Genomic DNA, 19,510 nt, shown 5'->3' with positions numbered 1-19,510 from the left:
AAAGAGGGTTTTTGAGCCTGAAAGCATGTCCTAATTTTATTGTGCTCATAGAATTCAATTCTTCTAAATTTTAATTTACCAAAAAACAATAAAAACAAAAGTCAGGTTTACTTTAATCATCTTATATAGCGGTTGGTTAAATTGATTCAATTAACAGACATTTTAATATCTTCAGTTTCTAATGTTTAGAGGTTGATGTTCATATGGTTTATGTGGGAAACATTCAAACAAGAATTTTTTTCATGTTCGAAATATACTCCACAGATCTCTGAGATTGAAAAAACCATATAAACGTCCTTGAATTTTGTTAAAATTACAAAAATATCCATTATATGCTCAATGGAGGGTTGTAAATATTTTTGAGGCAAATAAGATATTCGTGTAATTTTAACAAAATTTAATTGCATTTGAAAAGCTTAAGTGAGCTTGTATCTTATTTTGCCGGACAGATTAAAAGCTTAAGTGAGTTTGTTTCTAAGAACTTATTATTATAATTAAGCTTTAAAATTCAAATGATGCTCCTATGAATGCTTGCAGATTCGTGACATGACTTTGATCTATGCTTTTGTAGGGTACAAGACGTGTGCTTGTCACAATTGGATCAATTTGGCTGGCTTTTATATGACAAATTTACTAAATCATGATTAACGTGGTACACACTTCATCATCAAACTGTCAAAGAATAGCTTGCCTTTTTGGTCATGATTAGATAAAACCCATTTGCAGCTAATTTCGTTTCAAGAAACCCACTTGGTGGATACAAGTTGATTCCTGTACCTCATCATCACCAATGGCTAGCTATGGCTGAAAAAATGCCAAAACAAGTAATATAATATTAATAATACAGCTGCAATTACCAGCTTGATACATATGATCACACAAGTTTGAACATGCTGAACTTGAGCACCTCATGAACCTGTTTTTGCGCAATCATTATACTAAACAACTCACTAAATTCTCAGAAAAAGTACAGAGCGCCGCTTCTTGACTTCGCTTTTGGAGACACATTCAAATTGAACACGTTTTCTGCCATTTTCTCTTTACGTTCAATTTTCTTAAAGAATATTCCCGGATTTTCTTGCACGCGTACCGTAAATCAATCTGCACATGTAAACTTGACAAAATCCCAAAGGAGACAGTATAGAGGGGAATTCACATATTGATGACAGCTATCTGATGTCAATTATTCTTCTGCGTAATCTTTGACAGAACCAGAGCTGAAAAACTAGATCACTAAATTGGAAAGTCCTAAGCCATATATATAATTCTCATATCTTCAATTTGAAACTCCTACCTCAACTTACATAGCAGAAACAACAACTTCCCTACTGGATTGCAGGGTACATAAGCTTTTAAAACATTCAAATTGAGAGTGAATAGCAAAATAAAGTTAAAACTGATTTTCATTTTATATGATACATTGATGATTTACAATGGTCAGTTTTTACTTTTTAGGCTTTTGCATGTTCTTAAAATAAAACCAGAACTGTCTTCTGTTGAGTCATTGTCTAGTTGAGTCATGCCTTGGCGTGTAGAAGTTGTTTACATAATCTAGAAGGAGTGAATTGACATTTTATTCTCTAAACTGGTGCTTTGACATGTATGGAGTGTGAGATAATCTAGTGTTCTGCTCCATTTTATTGTCATTTCAAACAGATATATAACTAAAGAAATACCTAAATTTGCAAATAATGACTCAATAAAACTCTCAGAATCTTACACATTGAAGATACAGACTGGGCTTATATGGTGATTACATTTGTCTTTTCTACCTGCTAAAATCAGGAATTCAGGGTCCTTTACAGAAAATCAGAAGAGCAACTGCACTAATTCATAAACCAGACACAAGGTGATTTTACATATTTTTAATTCATTTACGACCTTTCAAGTTCAAATTTTAGAAACAGGCTCACAGGGTCTCCAATGCTTCACATTTGTGCTCAGAGGAGATGGGAGACTGGCAGACCATGATTGCAAATCAGGCAAGGATCCTGTAAGTGCCATAATATTTGCACCATTTTCCTTCGGCATTCTCTTCCAACTCAACTGATCAAGTCAAACACAAACTGTAAGCATCCTTAAAGAAAACCTAAGGAATTACAAGAACACAGTGAGTCAACTTTTATTGTTCAAAGGCTCACCATGTGTTTAGCTAGCACACCACGTCACACAAAAATTTTTCGGGCTTGAAGTGTGAGCAAAACACAAGTTTATCATACATCATGCTCAAAATTTTAGTTAAAGAATTTGGGGTCCAACCTCCGAGGAAGAGGAGGTTGGAAGACTTTATCCTTATTCATGGTTGAGAGCCGTGTTGCCTCTCATGTAAATCTACTAATGGTTTAACTCAATATGAGACCGGAAGTGCATGTCTTTTTTTTTTTTTTTTACCGGCCAAATGGAAGTGCCTGTCTTTAACTGCAAAATATCTGTGTCTTGTTGATAGTATTAGCGTAACATATTATCATAGATTGTACAGTAGAAAAGGAAAGAATCCTTGACATCATACCATCATCCTATGCAATCTTATACCCTGACACGGGCATGATAATCAGCTTGAGGATTTGAAGCTTGTAACTTAGCTTCATCAAGTTTGAAGTCTATTACGTATAAAGTATCGATGAGTTAATATTCTTAAGGCAATGGTAATTAGCTGGTCCAAATAATTAATGCTGATGAGTGTGCACCAAACCTCGAAACTTGTCTATCCTTTCTCACAACAAAACACTTCCCCATCCCAAATTATAAGACAACTTTGGAGGTATTTTGTTGTCCTAAAATATAAAACAATTTAACAGAAATAAAGTTTTATTAATGATGCTTTTCTCATTTCACCCTTCAAGAAGAAAGAGCATTGAAATGATTGTATTGTAATCATTAAGTGTGCAGACTTAAAGTTACATTAAATTTAGGGTATTTTTGGAAGTTTATACTTTGTTTTGAGAAGTTAGTAAAATTTCATTATTGAGCTTTATTGGTATATGTAATCTTGTTTCAAATTGTCTTATCATTTAAGACGGAGGGTACAGCTAACAGATGCAGAATGAGAGAAAAGTATTGTTTTTTCATTTTATGGTTTGATTAATTTTAAAATTACCAATAAAGGCATTGGTATTTCAGTAGGATTTTTTTTTTTTTTGAGCAAAGTATTTCAGTAGGATTATGATCCTTGTTTTAGCTGCTTATGTTAAAACAGGGCTTTTTTTGGGAAAAAAAAACTATTTATCCCCTTCATTATAGATAAAATTGACGTAAAATATTTTGATAAAATTGTCCTTTCTCTTTTAATTTCCTTCCTGTAGTATGTCAGTAGTCTATTCTTTGGCACATTTTGCCCTTAAGTAAACCTTATCAATAGGTAGTATTAACGTATTATAAAACAGCACAGGAATCAAGTCAAACAACAGAAAGCATACTTGTCTAGGAAATGCTTTGGATAATGCATTCAATGCTGGATTTTTGAACCATATCCCATCACTTGATGAAGTTTCAGAATCAGAACTTGCATCCGATGCATCCGATCCCCCATAAGTGCCACCACAATTCACCATAAATCGACCTCCAGGCATCAATCTATCATGTAACTCCAACCAAGTACTATCCTATCAAAACAAATAGTAAAAAAAGTGAAACCCAATGCTTGTATGCTGAGAAAATTTAGTAATTTTGTTTTTCAATGACTTTCGTTGAGAAAACAAAGAAAAAGAGCTTAATCAAATGAGAAAAGAAAGCCACAATTTGTTTAGATTAAGAAAATCTCGATCTTAATAGGTTCTATAAGCATTTAAGGCTTAAATCTGCTTTGAGATTCCATGATCAGCACATGAAGAAACTTTTCATGCTATATTTATATATACTGAAACAGAAAAGGGTCGAATTAAAACCAGAGACAGCATGAATTCCTATCTTGGATAAAAATTCTTGTTTTTGATCAGCCTAAGCGTCTGACGCTGCTTCCTGGCCATTAGGAACTTCACAGTCACCTAAGACGTGCAAATCAGTGTGATGAAAACAACCACATACCTCATGCAGCTGAGGCAAGACTTTTCCGTCAGAGAACAAGTCAACAACAATGCCTGAGAAATATTCAAACAAATGTTGGTGGACGGTCAAAGTAACAGATTTACTTCCATTAAAATTGAACAACGATGCATTTCCAAAAGTGCTTGACTTAATATATGTGGTGAATTCTACAGCTCTTCACTCTTTTTCTTAGTTCATAAGTAAACAGGTGAAATGGAATTCCAAACAGATAAAGAGATTTTTTGCTGAATAGCAGAAAATGGATAACAGATTAAATAATTAAGCTAAGGTAGTAGCAGAAGTTTAATATGATTAAAAGAAGTATCAAAAACCCACAAGGAACTAGACAAACAAGGGAAAATGACGGGAATGACTCACCAGCATATTTCCTTTGCAAATCCTCTGATGGAATGAAGACATCACCAACATGTACATTTAGTATGCCACCATCTTTTGTTGGTTTCTCCAGATCAGATAGACCAAAATAATCTCTTGCTTTATCAATCAACTTAATCATTTGGTTTTTCAAGGAAAACACAGGCAAGGTCAGGATACATGCATCAAGGATCAATGAAACTTACTTAAATGAAACCTTATTGCTTTAAATAGAAATGAAAATTTGCACATAATCAACTGAGACCAAGAAAGTCCCGAAAAGATATTGCCAACACCAAGTTCGGCAGAGGAAAATTAATCAACTAGAGTTCCTTTTAAGCGGTTATACAAGTAATAGAAGCAGAGTTGATGAACAGGCCTTTGAGAGGAACCTAGAGCTGCTGTATATGAAGTAAACATCCCACGTAACTTAAGGAAAAAATTATTCGATATTGTATTTCAAATAGAAAATGCTCAACTTCAAAGTTCTTATTCATATATTACAGTTAGCTTTAGTTCATAAAGGCATAAAAATAAAACTTAGATTTAGCTGCCTTGTGGTGATGACATGCTACATTGCCAGGCTACTTACAACAGATAGCTTTATCTTTTTATCCAAGCAGTTTTATCCGAAACAAGCTCACCACAGAGAAAGAAAATCCATAAAAGAAATGTCATCCGGTGACTAGTGAGTCAAAAAAATTACTTTCATGTTGATTAGCCTCTTTGGCAAAGATATCAATACCCTAAACCATTCAACTGGGTAATAGAGTGAATCTCCTCATCGCTTTAAAGAGGAGAGCTGACCCCGCAGATGAGCAAAGGAGTAAATAATGAAAATTGCATTATGATTTTTTTTTTTTGAAAAAAAGTATAATGCAGAAAAGTAAAATCCATTACAATTTCATCAATCTCCCACCCTTCAAGCTGCAGTGAAGGCCACAAGTCAAGCATCAGATGAGCAGCTGTTCCACCACCCTGAAAGATTTAGCAGCAATCTGGCATTACTTAAAAAGATACCTAGGTTTTATAAATATCATTGACTCTAATTTTGTGAAATATCTGTCATCATAAAAACAAATGAATTACCAAACCTAAGATAGCGATGGGACCTTTTGGAACTATAGCTGGCAAGCTAGCAAACTCATCCTGATTAATGGAAACATAAACATCATCACAAAAATGGGCAAACAAAATTAGAGGCAAACACCCCCCCCCCACTTAGAAACAAACTCGCCTGCATTAAATAAGTTATAGGTTTCAGAAATGATGAAACTTGCTACTATAGCTAACACTGCGTAAAGTCTCTGATTAAATTAGTCATAATTTAATACTAAATACCAAAACAAAGAAGGAAAACTAACACACCCAGTAGGCTTTTGTCCATTTTTGCTCCTTATAAAGAATGCTATGTATGTTGTCTGCAACCAAAGAAGAAAAATCCGGACAGATTATTCATCCTTAACATATGAAGTACAATCAAATTAATATAAAAAAGAGAGGGGTCATTTAATTTCATAGTTTGTTCACTTGATTTCTTTCTAAAATATAATTGCAACAAATTTAGCAACACCATCTTGATTGCTCTCAAATGAAGAGCGTCCATACAGTTTGAAGTACACAAAAATCAGAGAAACAGAGAGAGAGAGAGAGAGAGGGAGGGAGGGAGGGAGGGAGGGAGGGAAAGATACAATAGGAATCAAGGAGGAGCACTCTAGATTCGGGAGTGTCGATGATCATGATGTCATTGTAATCGCTTTTGACAACCGTCAGCACTTGAAAGCTTTCTTCTTCCTCTCGTTCGCTGTCTTGGGCAGAAACCGAAGTGGAAGAGAACTCAGCACTGGCCTTAACTTGGTGACTACAGAACAAGGTGGAGGGATTTCCAGAGCGAACGCTGACAGAGTGGCGAAGTTGAATTGCAGAAATGGGAAAAGTGAAGGAGAAGCCACTGTGGGTAATGCGTGGAAGCGCCAATTTGGGCAACGGCAAGGCGCACCCTCCCATTGTAGAATTCAGAGAGAACGAAGATAGCAAGTTCCTCATTGTCCATATAACTCTACATGTCCATATCCAAAACGTTGTATTAGTTTATATTTTTTTTCCCCTCTGAAATATACAAACTCTCTTGTATTTGAGACTGTTATCCTTCACCCTTAAAAATTTAAAGTTAATATTCCTAATTTTTTACTTTTTTTGTCATAAATTTTTGAACTGTTATTTTTTAGCTATCTTATTAATATAAATTATCATATTATATTAAGAAAAGACATATAACAACTTATGTGGTATTCAATGTAAATTAAGTATAAAAATTTTATCCATATTTTTTATTATTAACTTACATCAGATATCATATAAATTGTTACATGTTTTTTTCTTAATATGATATAATAACTTCAACTGATAAAACAACTAAGAAATAGGCCCCCAAAAGACAGTTAAGAAATAACAGAGTTTGCAGTTAAAAAAAAAATATTAGAGAAGGTAGTTTTAAATTTTTAAAGATGAAGGAATTATGTAAAACTACCTCAAAATTTAGGAGAGTTTGTATATTTTAACCTTATTTTTTTAATATATATATGAAAAAAATAAGCCTAGTCTTGTTATTCATAAATTCATAAATTTTAAATAATGTAGTTATTATTTTTAAAAATTTTGTTGGTGTAAGAAAAAAGCATGTGTAGTTAATAAATGTACAAGTGATAAAATAAAAAACAAGATTTTCTCCATTTCATTCGTATACTATTTGCAGATTTTGCAACAACAATGATGAATTTCACTGAGGCCTAGTATATCATGGGTGGCCTTACATGAACAAAAAGAATACAACTTACCCAAAAATAATTGAAAGTTTCAGCCATACAAAAATAAATAATAATTACAATTCCTCACCACTCAATTTGCGCTCGCTCGCTCTCTCCACACCAAACCCCAAAAAATTAAATTGGCCCAAAAAAAAAAAATTGACGTACCGGTGCATGCACACTCACTCTCTGCTCTATACAGTGAGTCCATGTGCAGAACAAACCATATCCTTGAGTGTCGCGAACCCGGTTCGCGCCAAAAAAACTTCTGTGCCCAAAAGAAAAGGAAAGAACTATAGCTTTACATAAAAAACCAAAACTTCATCATCTCAGTGAGACTCGCCATCCATTTGCTGCAATAAGAATTGGAAGTCGGATCTTTGTCTTAGGATTGTGGGCGGATCCACATCGATATCTGATAAGCGGATGTCACTCATGGAACGGAACATCTCCTCCATTGAGAAAGGTATACTGAAATTTGTAAATTAAACCAGTGCCATTGATTAATAGAGGAAAAAGAAAGGTTTTCAGGGTTGACTAGAATTTTTTTAGGGGTCGTTAACTCTAAACCATGTTCTAAAATCCAGCTTATGGTTCGTATTTGTCTTGCATTAGAACATCATAAATTGACTTGGAGCTCAAGTCTCTCACATGATTAAGCTTGTCTACAATAGTCGTACAAGTCTAATTAGAATTTCATTTTTTCAAGTGGGATTCGAGTTTCATAGCTTCCTGTGTGGTGACTGAAGTTAAAAAGGGTTAAAGTGTTGAAGAGTTCGTTAGTAATGAATTACCTGGAATCCACCTCCAGAAGGAAGGAGTTATTGGGCATGTTTATGGAGTCTTCTGCCACAAGCACTCTCATTCTGCTGATTACCTGGAAAAAATTTTCCAAAACACACACACACACACACACACATCAAAAGTTGTGATTTTGGATAAAGGGTACCACTGGCAGTATGTAGCGATGATACATATGTTAGGGTCTGTTTGGATTTCAGTTGGGTATAATAGATTATGAAAATAATTGATTAAGTGGTAAATTTTAATCATAATTGATTATGTTATAACGTAATCTGTTTGGATACTGTTTTTTTAAAATTGATTTTAACAGAATTGAAGATATTTGGATAATTTAATCAAAATTAATTTTTAACTATATAATTTAATTTTTAAATATCAAATATTAATTTTTTAAATATATAAACTTTAAATTTTATTAAGGAAAAAAAAAAGAAAAAGAAGAGAGTTTAATTTTATTTTTATTAAATTATGTGCTTTCTTTGTAATTTTTTCCTGAGCCTGTTTTTGTAATTTTCCCCAACGTTTTTGACAAACTTTTGGCAGAAAGCGGACGAAGGGAGCTTCGGGAAAAACGCGCGTTTTGGCCCAGAATCGATTTTTGATCATTTTCGACTGTTTGGATAGATTGACAGAAAAAATCGATTTTGGGTCCAAAACGCGCGTTTTCTCCTTATCCAAACGGGCACTTAATTGTATTGATTCTTGAAGAACTTAGAATCCAACAATTCTAGATTTTGTTGTTTGGCCGTCAGGAAAACTTCTAGGTAGCTTGATTAGGATTTCTTGAGCTCTAAGATTAGATTACTTGTCCTTGTGAAAATTGTTCTTTGGTTACCATTTCTATTCTGTATGATCATAATTAGTTATGATGCAAATTAGTTGACTCTTCTGCTTGATTTTCAGTGCCATTTGAATTTTATTAATTTGTTCAAAAACATTGTCATGTGTTTTTAGGTTTTTCCCCCCATCAATTAACAGATAGGATTCTATCTTTTGGTCTACCATTTGTGTAGAAAATGTTTCCTATTCCGATAACGCATCTTTTAAATTTTGAAAACAACTGTTATGGTTCCTTTTGAACGTTTTCAAGTTTTATCATTCTTAGAACCAATCTGAGAAAGAAATATATTTCTAAAAAAGTCAAGGACATACTTCTGGAGATAACCCTTGTGCTCCATATTTGTCATCCCAGAACATGGTTCCAATGCGATATATTTGTGGGATACTTAGCACCTGATACAAGAACGAAAACAACAAGCGATAAAACAAGAAATAATACATCACGCCATTACAGTATTGACATTTATAATCATTCTAGATGCAATGAACAAGAGCTACAAGCTAAAAAGAAGTTACTTCTTATTCAAATGGTTTCATGGAAGAAATTATTTTTGTTTGGAGGTTCTTTTTTTCTTTTTTTTCTTTTTACTTGATCAAATTATTAAGGGAAAACTATGCATTTTTTATTAAGGAGTTAGTTAATTACCGGGCATAGTTCACTTGTTATCTCATCCAAAGATTTTTGAGTCTTTTGATGCGAGATCTGCATAAAGAAGCATTTTGAAAATTAAACCTTGAGAAATGGGGGAAAGAAAAAGATTAGTCCAGTACAAAATCTAGGTCCAGGAAACTGTACCAGAAAGCCCACGGCTTGGCGTATGTGTTTGAGTTCATCCCAAGAAGATCCAGCAAACTGCAAAATGAAAAAACTAAGTACAAGATGAATGTTTTGCTTTTCTTCTCTTTCCAATCTAGGTGCTTGTTACTTCAAAAATATAAGATAACCTGATCAGTTGCCTTGATACACCATTGTTCCAACTCATGCAAACCCGCCTTTAAATACTCTCCATTGCTAAAGGAACAGCACTCACGGCGAAGCAACAAACTGCCAGTTCATGGTTTTTGTTATTTGATTGGATTTGCTGTATATTAGAATTTGAATGCACTATCTCTTAACATTCCTAGTGCAATTTTTTGGGACCCAAAATTCCTTTAATTGAATATCTTCTCACCTATTGAAAAGCTGGACATTCATGAAAGAAAACACCTGGCTAAAGATCTTCCTTGTAATCATCGAAGGTACCTGAAGTCACAAGATGTATATAATATTGTGAAATCTCTTCTTTAATATAGAAACTCCAGCAAAAGCACATGTGTATTTCGTACTCACAAAGTTTTCAGACAATATACCCAAGGCATGGTCTAACTTATTGACAATGCTTTTCCAGTGCATATTTGATGCCTGTTGTTTTGCAACTATATTGGAGTGGATATTTCTTGATGATCCTCGTACTGATTTAGTTCTCATGGATCTTGGTGCCTGTCAAAGGTGATATAAGGACAAGGTAATTGAGTAAGATATAATCTCCTGGAGTAATTTGAGATTGTTTATATAATATGATGTCAACCTGAATGCACAAATTTAGGAATGGACTGATCTCTTTCTTTAAACTGTCACGGATCATTCCATATATCTTCTCAACATATGCAGTTAAATGTTGCTTGAACAGAATAGCTGGATACTTTGCTTCCACTTTAGATTGTTCATTTGGCTTGCCCACCATTCCACTGTAGCCACTCGAAACCCCCATGCTCATAGAGGATGAAAGTAAGCCCTAAATTGTATAACAAAAATTATTACATTATGTCATTGATCTAATGCACTGGAAATTTTTCAGTTTTGGGAGCTTACTTGTGCCATTCTACCAAATAAAGTAGCAGGAGAGTTTCGATTACGAGATGCTGCCTTAGTTGAGTTGCTGGCCTTGAGTGTGCTTTGTAGGAAAAACAATAATGTTGAAGTTGTAGAGAGCCAATATGCTAGATCATTTATTCCTTCTTGACTCTGAGAGCACGAAATGGAATTGCATTTTAGGTCGGAATTCTTACAGTTGTTTTCTTTTCTTTCAATTTCTTGATGTTTCTTCTTGTATTTGAGTTCTTGGAGTATAATACCTCAATAGATGGTCGGATTGTGTGAATAATTTTATCAAATATATGTGTCTTCTCTGCTTCAAAGGATCTCCACTGAAGAAGTGCTTTATAGATAACACAAGCAGCAACTGGCCTGTTTTTCTCAAATCTCTTGTCCTCTGCAAGACACTTGAGCAGTGCATCATGGCTTTCCTGTTTATGAAGAGATGAAAATTGTAATGTTTCATTTATCTATGTGATGCGTAGGATAGGGAAGAAATAAGAATAGGAAGAATAGAGAGGAATAGAGAAGAACAGAGAGGCAGAGAAGGAGTTTTCTGGATAGTGCTTAGGCGTTCATTAAGCATAGGTAACGAAATACAATAGAATCCCTTTATATAGGTGTTTATTCTAACCCAACTAACTTTAACTAACCCAGCGGCTCTTTCCTTTTATTTATTCTAATTAGATATCACTATGTGCAACTTCTTGCTTAATCTTATTGAAAACATACCTGCTGCCTATCTGTGAGTGATCTTTGTCTTATGAGGAAGGAGACTGGCTGTCTTGGTTCCTGAAAACAATTTTATAAGCTAAAATTAGCATACCGTTATCAAGTGTTGATCCAGACATTCTTGGAAGAATTAAAGAAGTTTGGGATACTTTTCTTGTCTGGTGTTCTTCAGTTGTCAGGTTTCCATTATCCAAATTCTGCAGCACCATAATAGACAGTGTCACATAACGAAATATTTCTATGAGAAAAGTTAAAGAGGTGTACCTTGACTGGTGAAGTCATTATATATGAAACAGCATTCTGTTGAAATTTCTCTGTAATAGCTTCCTGCTCTTCTTTTTCTATTTTTTCTGGATGAACCTTTTGCACCACAGCAGCTGCTGCCTGGCTCCGGAGAATTTCATTCTCTGATTCTAGATTTGCTATCTGCTCCTTGAGACTGGATATAGAGGAAAGATCTCAAAACAGGGGTATACTTGATTGCTTCAGCTTTATGCATGATGTATCAATGTTCCTTTCCAAATCTAATGCGATACAGTGGTAAAGAATATCATTGCCTTGTCCTTATGGAATAGCAAAGATCTTTTTGTACACATCGTATGTGTTTGGAAATATAAAATCTTTAAATCTTCATTGAAACTTGGAAGTCTGAAACCATTTGATAAGGCCAAATATCTATGGAGGGTACCACTTGCAATGTAACTATGTCCATCAAAGCATGAAACTGGGGAAGGGATCTTGTAGCTGTCTACAACTTTTTGGACATTCAAGTTATACCATATTCTGAGGACTGTCTTTGGATTCTAAGTATTTCTCAAGCAGAAAAATAATAATAGATGGTGCGGAAAAAGAAAGTCACATCTTACGTTTTAATCTCCTCGGAGAGTTCCTCATTTTTTGATTCAACCAAAGCCTGCTGGCGAAGAACTTGATTCTCAGATTCAAGGTTTGACAAATTTGACTCTAATCTATGGTCACAAGGAGAACACGATTAAAGCCAGTTTATAATGGTAGAAATGTTTTTTGTGGCCAGTTATTATTTGAATACCTTTCAAGAGTCTCCTGAAGTTGTGTTGCTTTCAGATGTGCTTCTTCAGCCTCTTTCATCCTTTCTTGAGACTCTTTTTCCATGTCTGAACACCTTACCTCAAACTCTTTAATCTTCTTCTTCAGCTCTTCTACTTCACTCTGCATTTTCAGAATTAAAATTAATTGCTTCTTGTCGTATTAAGTTTCCAAGAAAATTTATTTATATCTAGACGTAGTGCTTCAATGTCCATGTGGTTTTGACAGCGCATCAACCTGACGATTTTGCCATTCCACTTTCTTAATTCTGAATGAGAATAATCCTTAATATCTGGGAGACAATGATTTGGATTTACCTCTAGCTCCACATTTTTACTCGTCAGTATCTCAAGCTTGGTATTGTCCACGACAGGTACCTCTTTGATAACTGGTGGTGCTGACTCAATTGCTAGTTTAGCTGCTTCCTTCTCGTGTATAATTGCAGCATAGGCTTCATCAAGCTGACTTTGCATTTCTTGTAAAGCATTCTGTAACTTAGCAATTTCTTGACCTTTAGCTTCCTCAAGATCAATCTGCAAGATATTCATCAACATTATCTCGTTTGACCAATGTCCTAGATAGTGTTTATTAAATCTCTTACTTCCATGGAATGAAGAATAAGCTATGGTATTTTACTATTATTCACCAAGTAAATTTTAGTTCTGCAATGTTTATCTCGTAGAACCAGTTCGTTGGGCCCATACCCTTAAATGCTTTTCAATATCTAGTCGCCAAGTAAGCTCTTCAACACGCTTCTCCAACTTGTCCTTCGCCTCCTTAAGTGCCCCTGTTTCCCTCGCAGCCTGCACAATAGTTTTTCGCCATTAGCAATTTAACACGCTTTGAATTCTGAAACGTCCTTTTTCATATATAATAATTCTAAAATAACCACTGGACAATTTCCTAAAAATATATATAAGAAGTAACACTGACCATCCTTAGCTTCCTGAGCTCCTTCCTAGCTACTTTGGCTCTCCAGAGACATTGAAGAGCAATAGTTGCCTTCTTCAGCTTTTTGTAAGCAGAAAAAGCATCAACTCTTCTCCATTGTGTCTGTGAAAGGAAATGAGAAAGTTCTTAATTTTGTGCATTCTCACACCTTAAGCCTATAATTGTTGAAATCAATATGACTTTTTTCCAAGAGAAAAAATATATTTGACATCAGACGATTTCATAATGCGTTTGTTGACTCGTTTTGCCGTGAATATTCCAGTGAAGCCTTAACCCGAAAGAAAAGTTCCGTCAAAAAGATGTCCTTACCTGAATTTTGATTGCGGCCTTTGTTCTTCGTCTGTACCCGTATTCATTTCGTGCTGCCATTGCTCTTAACCCTGACTGAATAACTATTGCTGATGCTTGCAATGATGTATAGTGCATTCTTGCTGTGTGTGCACGTGCATGTTTCTGTATGCGGATAGAAGCTGCTTCCCGCCTCATATTCTCATAAAGTTTACGTGCAAGTTTTGCTGAAATAATGAAGAACAAAAAGAAGTGGAAATCAAGGTTTTATCCTGACCAGAGGTTAAGCATAATGACAACTCATTTTGTTAAGATAGGTAACCTCTCCATAATTTTTGGATATGAACTGTGGCCTTTCTCAGAGTGAGGAACTCTTTTCTGGTCAAATGTGTTCGGATTTGTCTCTGTATGCATCGAGCAGCTCTGGCTAACACTTCAGCTCTTCGTGCATCTAATTCAGCCATCTGACCAGCTCTGAGAAATACCTTGGCTTTTCCCATCTATATGAAACAGTGAGGGGGGGAATTTATTAGAGCTCAAAGCACTCAACGTACAGGAAAAATTAATGATGTCTTTAAACTTACTTGATAGCCTTTTAATCTCATCTTATCACATATAGCAACACATGCTGTTTTCTCGTCAGATCTACACAGAAGAAAGCAGCAACTATGTTATGGGATCACGTTTGAAGCTCAACATAATAGTATTTTCAGGTGATTCTTCAAGTAACTTGACACATCAATGTTCGTATTCTACATTTGACTCATGGTTCATGTAAAAGGAGCATCTATTTTAGTTCTCTCCAAAAACAAAAACAAAAAAAGGGGGGGGAATGTGGCATACCCATCTAGGACATCAGGAGCTAGCATTCCAAAACGATCAAGGAACTCATCAAATGTTCGTTTTGTTGGATATCCAGCACAACTAATCCGAATAGCCTCAAGTACTCCCTGCAAGGTTACCGGTGAGATAAATGCCATTAATTAAAGAACTTCCTGAAACATAACAAATAGTGTTATATTACAAGAATGAGAGGAAAAAAAACAACACACCCCACATCTCAACTGGTTTAAGACGTTGAAGTTCTCAAATATTCCAGGCTGCAAAACTGTATTTGGTTTCACACATCTGATGTAGTGTGGTTCTGTTGTGTTCAATGTGTCCATCAGAGATTGTAGTTGTTGCTGGATGACAACAGATTCAGAAGCAAGTTAGGGGCTGAAAAGAATATCTTGAAACAGGTGCCATGCCTTCTAGAATCTTTTACCTTGAACCGTGTACCAATGGAAGAAAATTTTGATTGCTTTGATGTCTCCTCAGGTAATGGAGGGAAAAGATTTGCAACAAATGAGCACTTGGAGGCATTTAAAAGAGCTTGATGCTCTGCTACGACATAATCTTTATTTTTGTCAAGAAACTGGTCTGCTTGGTATGTGACCTGTATTTCAAAGGTCGGGCAACATGAAATTAATAGTTTTACATTTGTGACTGGATGGTCAAGTAGTGATGTTAGTATTTATCTTACATCCCCAGCATAATGGTTAATTGTGAAATCTGTTCGAGAAAGTTTGGGCTTGCTAAAGCGCTTGTGTCCTTTATACGTCTGATACAATTTTTGGGCAAATGTCTCATGGGTTGACTTGGGGAACATGCTGCAGAAAATATGAAATGTGAAAATGTCTCATTTAAGAAATTCTTTCTTAAACATATTTTGATTATTTTTTTCCTTAAAAAAAATGCATAGTATTGAAAGGAAAGAAAATGGCATACCAGGCCTCATCAAGAAGAGCAATAATTCCCCCCGGTTTCTGCAATGCAGAGCTTGTAAATATGTTATCTGGTGGAAAAGGTCTTTGGATAAGCAATGTGAGCTACTGATTACCTTTTCAATAAGATCCAGAACATCTTGATTATCTACAAATTCTACATAGCTCCAGTTGATTTCCTCCTTCGTGTATTCTTCTTGCTCCATCTTAAATACGTGCTGTTCAGAAGATGCATTTTTTTAATAACGTTATTTTTTTTTTTTTGGTCTATCTAATAATGATTAAACTATATACTAGAAGTTACAGCCTTGCCTGGTTAAAATGTTGTTGCAACTTCTCATTTGTCAGGTTGATACATAGTTGCTCAAAACTAGTAAATGAAACATAGAATAAGATTCCAATACGAATATGTAAAAAAAAAAAAAAAATTTTAATCTGAATTGCACACATTCTGTATTTACCTGTTGATTTTGAAGCTTTCAAATCCATAGATATCGAGGACTCCTATTAAGCTTACTGCATTTGGGTCTTGTCCAATTGAACTGTTAATCTTGTCCACAATCCTACCATAGTTCAAGAATGAATTTAAATTATCTCAATCCTTGTCTCAAGATGCAAGTTTGCGTTTTTTTTTTTTTTTGGTTACTTTACTTACCAATCAAACAGCCTGGAGTAGACAGTCTTTGCCAAAGCATCCCGACTCAAAGCAGCCGAGTCAGGGTCTAATGGTTTTGTGATGTTACCATCAGGAGTAACTATGACACGCTTGCAAAGTGAGTCTTCTAATGCTTTCTCATCACACCTGAACATGTATATATGTTTACAGGCATCAGAGAGAATCATACAATACAAACAATGTGATGTGAGCTTGACAGATTGTATGAAAGTCTTTACATGAGTAGCTCTGCAGTAGTGCGAAGGTGGAAGATTGATTTCTCATCTTTTAATTTGGAAGAATCAACTTCCTTCCCTTTGATGAAGTCAATATTTCCAAGATGGAGGATTGCTGCTACTACGCGGAAAATAGCATCCTGTAGATGGAGACATTCATTGATCAAATATAGGAATGGATTGAATGAAATCACTGTTTCATCGAAATGAGAAGAACTGATGCTTTGGACCAGAACCTGCTCATCCTGGTTGATGCCTACAATATCCATTGCATTTCTGGTCTCCAGGTATTCTTTTGCATCATCCACATTTGCTACTTCATAGCAGTTTGTTTGATTAAGGTAGCGAAATGTCCTAGGATCCCCCAACTTGTACTTTTTGACATCCTATGGTCAAAGTTTTAACAGTTAGATCTAGAGAGGCTGTATTACCAACTTTTATTTTCCAGGAAGATATAAATTCAGCGGAAGTAGTAAATTTTTTCGACCAAATATTTGAGAAGTCACCTCTGGTGGTGCTGCACAAAGCATGTAAAAGCAGTGATAGTTCCTTTCTGGGTCAGAAACTTGGCAAACTCGTGACCTTTCGAGGAGATATGTACGGATTGCAGCTCCAGAAATCTTTCCATTCTTGTCAAATTGTATTTCAACAAATTTACCAAAACGACTGATATGATTTCAAATAAGTTTGTGAGAACAACTGAAAAGGAGTTTATGACGGGAAATAAAATAACAGTCAAACATATCTGTATAGTTTACCTTGAATTGTTATTTTTGACAGTTTTGGCATTCCCGAATGCTTCCAATACTGGATTGGACTGAAAAATAGAGAAGGTCACTCCATCTATGATTTTATTTATTCGACAATGAGAAATAAAATGTGGTGTTTCGAATTCAAACTCACCTCCAAAACCTGTTGTTCTACTGTTCTTCCTTCGGTATTAGATCTACCCCCCATGAAAGCTAGATATCTCATAAGCATTTTCGTTGTCTCTGTTTTACCAGCTCCACTCTCTCCACTCACCAAAATGGACTGGCTTCCATTATCATTAATCATTGCCCTGATATATCATGCTAAGGTAATATCGTAAACGTTATCTTTTTTTTTTTTTTAATGGATTATCAGCAAGAATCAAATGGTAACCCTTTCATTGACACTTTGATTCTACCAATAAGCTATTGACTTTAAACAAAACTGTCTTTTGCTTGATTTTTTACCTGTAACAGGTATCTGCAATAGCAAAAAGGTGAGGGCTTAGCTCTCCAAATGCTGCTCCTTTATACTGCTCCATCATATGTATATCATACAAGTGTGGCAATCTCCGGAAAGGATTTACTGCTATTAAGATATTCCCTGTATATGTCTGCTTATACCATTGTTAGTACACAGATTTTACTCCTCTCTTTCATGCCATCAATGTAAGGAATGTAAAAGGCAGAATGAGTTGATTCGGTTGTTGAGACTCACGTATATCTCATTGAGAGAAAAACGGATAGAAAGGTTATGCAGTACTCCTGGCTCGTGAAGGTATGCCAACTTGGTCATGTCATCAACTCCGGCTGGTGGTGCCTCTGTATCTTTAGGATATATGCTAGAAACACTTGCAACAATCTGAAATTGAGGTATATGCTAACTATCAGTTTGTCTGCATCCTCATGCTTGTCCTTCTGGCATCAACTTTTTGGTTTTTTGCATTATTGTCAAGTAGTGTTCAAGTTAGTTTCAGTGCATTTAACAAATCCACCTGCTTAGTCTGATTCAAATTAGGCCATGCCCAACACAACTAGGGGATTCACACGGAAATTCCTAGTGGTTTGGCTCCAAGAAATCGACATTTTTGGATTCCAAACCTGGTATTGTGCCACAAATGCCCCATCATATTGGAGGAATTTTGCTCGACAGATTAGGCTCAGTTTTTTTAATAATAATAATAATAATAATTGGAGTGAATGCTACTCGAATATAAATGTATACTTGGAAGTGTAAATAAATTCAAATTTGTGGGATGAAACAGTTTGTTTTTCATCTGACATTGATGGTAGTGTCACTGGCTTGATTCCGTTCTGAATACTACGAGAAATATTCCACCATTTTCTCTTAGGTTCAATTCTGTTCTGTATGATGACAACTTGAATTGCCGCTGCTATTATTCAACCAAAACTATCTTATTTTGTTATAACTCTAGAGTGGGAAAATATCATCAAGATTTCAGATCCAAAGTTGTGATGCTAAATTGCTAGTTCTGGACAATGAGCAACGTTCTTCAACACATGGCTCTGAAGTGCCTAAGATATTGACATCTATACAATATAGAATGGACTGGATGAAGTGATCATGTTTTTCATCTAACAGACGAAAGAAGCTTACAGTTTTGCCCTCTGTAGTAATGATGGTGGCGTCGCTGTCATTGATTTCTGTGACCTGACCATCAGTCCAAGCATTCTCAGGATCCTCCACCCAGACATGTGATCCAACGATTATATTCACCGGAGTTCCCTGAATACCCCATCATGACAAGAAAGCCAGAAAAAGCATCAGTAACGATCCCAGACCGAAAAGTGAAAGAAAGCTCAACATCAGGAGCTCATTACCATGATGCTGCTAAGTTCTGCTGATCATGAAAGATATTTGAGAATGATGACTTGAAGAACTAAACTCGATGAAACTGATTCAACTCTGAGAGGGAGGGAGGGAGAGATGGTTAAGGTAAGGAAAGGTGATATGGTGTTGTGTCAATGACGAAGCTCAGAAAGAGAGAAAGCAGAGAGAAAAGGAAGGAACAAAAGGGAGTAGCAAAGACGAGGAAATGCCAGGGTGGTAAGACAAACAAAAGCCTGGGAACAGTTTCCTACTCATCTTTAGGATGAGAACTCATTCCAAATATGAGATCTGTCCAAATTTAAAATAAAAATTTTATTTTAATAAATTAATATAAAATAATATTTTAAATTTAAAAATTTAAACAATTTAGATCTCATATCTAAAATGAGCACAATGTGCTCATCCTACGGTGCTCATCCTAACAATGAGTAGGGAACCATTCCCACCTCCAAAAGCTAAAGTTTAACTTTTCTTTTTTGCTCATCCCATCGTAGATGCTGACATGGCACCTC

At 35.3% G+C, this 19,510-nt stretch overlaps 2 protein-coding genes and 1 long non-coding RNA gene across 3 annotated transcripts; 1 reads left to right on the top strand and 2 right to left on the bottom strand.

Annotated features, from left to right (window-relative positions):
* Positions 1 to 1,659: 1,659 nt before the first annotated feature.
* On the bottom strand, positions 1,660 to 6,476 carry LOC129316254 (uncharacterized). The gene is made up of 8 exons (XM_054960581.1): positions 6,090 to 6,476; positions 5,767 to 5,819; positions 5,488 to 5,547; positions 5,299 to 5,376; positions 4,402 to 4,531; positions 4,024 to 4,076; positions 3,417 to 3,602; positions 1,660 to 2,046 (listed from the first exon to the last, which is right to left on the bottom strand). Exons 1-8 carry the CDS (start codon positions 6,442 to 6,444, stop codon positions 1,891 to 1,893), a joined length of 1,071 nt encoding a protein of 356 aa, XP_054816556.1. The 5' UTR covers positions 6,445 to 6,476; the 3' UTR covers positions 1,660 to 1,890.
* Positions 6,477 to 7,104: 628 nt separating this feature from the next.
* LOC129315492 (myosin-12) lies at positions 7,105 to 19,226 on the bottom strand. Its single transcript, XM_054959213.1, has 40 exons — positions 18,989 to 19,226; positions 18,765 to 18,893; positions 17,865 to 18,008; positions 17,615 to 17,760; positions 17,301 to 17,457; positions 17,156 to 17,214; positions 16,904 to 17,063; positions 16,634 to 16,783; positions 16,401 to 16,537; positions 16,162 to 16,308; positions 15,968 to 16,069; positions 15,819 to 15,876; positions 15,623 to 15,724; positions 15,511 to 15,548; positions 15,266 to 15,392; positions 15,008 to 15,178; positions 14,793 to 14,924; positions 14,584 to 14,690; positions 14,325 to 14,385; positions 14,063 to 14,240; positions 13,762 to 13,967; positions 13,435 to 13,554; positions 13,206 to 13,304; positions 12,819 to 13,034; positions 12,485 to 12,624; positions 12,303 to 12,404; positions 11,701 to 11,875; positions 11,586 to 11,633; positions 11,437 to 11,496; positions 10,965 to 11,135; positions 10,702 to 10,854; positions 10,418 to 10,624; positions 10,180 to 10,329; positions 10,022 to 10,092; positions 9,795 to 9,894; positions 9,646 to 9,702; positions 9,496 to 9,552; positions 9,162 to 9,242; positions 8,000 to 8,082; positions 7,105 to 7,676 (listed from the first exon to the last, which is right to left on the bottom strand). The coding sequence occupies exons 1-40, from the start codon at positions 18,989 to 18,991 to the stop codon at positions 7,535 to 7,537; spliced, it is 4,746 nt and encodes a 1,581-aa protein (XP_054815188.1). The 5' UTR covers positions 18,992 to 19,226; the 3' UTR covers positions 7,105 to 7,534.
* LOC129315493 (uncharacterized) lies at positions 16,372 to 17,871 on the top strand. The gene is made up of 3 exons (XR_008594510.1): positions 16,372 to 16,684; positions 17,402 to 17,475; positions 17,624 to 17,871. It is a non-coding gene; the product is annotated as an uncharacterized LOC129315493 (long non-coding RNA).
* Positions 19,227 to 19,510: the final 284 nt, after the last annotated feature.

The sequence above is a fragment of the Prosopis cineraria genome, unplaced genomic scaffold, assembly GCF_029017545.1.
Source record: "Prosopis cineraria cultivar Desert tree isolate PC_DT_omini unplaced genomic scaffold, ASM2901754v1 PC7, whole genome shotgun sequence".
NCBI classification, from domain to species: domain Eukaryota; kingdom Viridiplantae; phylum Streptophyta; class Magnoliopsida; order Fabales; family Fabaceae; genus Prosopis; species Prosopis cineraria.
Note: the sequence above shows the minus strand (reverse complement) of the source record. Positions and strands in the feature narration are given on the sequence as shown.

What these genes read in the sequence shown, in the direction of transcription:
- LOC129316254 (XM_054960581.1), bottom strand. Translation starts at nt 6,444, where the DNA reads ATGAGGAACTTGCTATCTTCGTTCTCTCTGAATTCTACAATGGGAGGG. An exon ending in GCTCCTCCTTGATTCCTATT is followed by an intron (nt 5,820 to 6,089) that starts GTATCTTTCCCT and finishes CTTTGGTTGCAG; the next exon opens with ACAACATACATAGCATTCTT. An exon ending in CCATCGCTATCTTAGGTTTG is followed by an intron (nt 5,377 to 5,487) that starts GTAATTCATTTG and finishes TAAATCTTTCAG; the next exon opens with GGTGGTGGAACAGCTGCTCA.
- LOC129315492 (XM_054959213.1), bottom strand. An exon ending in TTTCTCTCAATGAGATATAC is followed by an intron (nt 17,761 to 17,864) that starts GTGAGTCTCAAC and finishes TGGTATAAGCAG; the next exon opens with ACATATACAGGGAATATCTT. An exon ending in ATTGCAGATACCTGTTACAG is followed by an intron (nt 17,458 to 17,614) that starts GTAAAAAATCAA and finishes ATGATATATCAG; the next exon opens with GGCAATGATTAATGATAATG.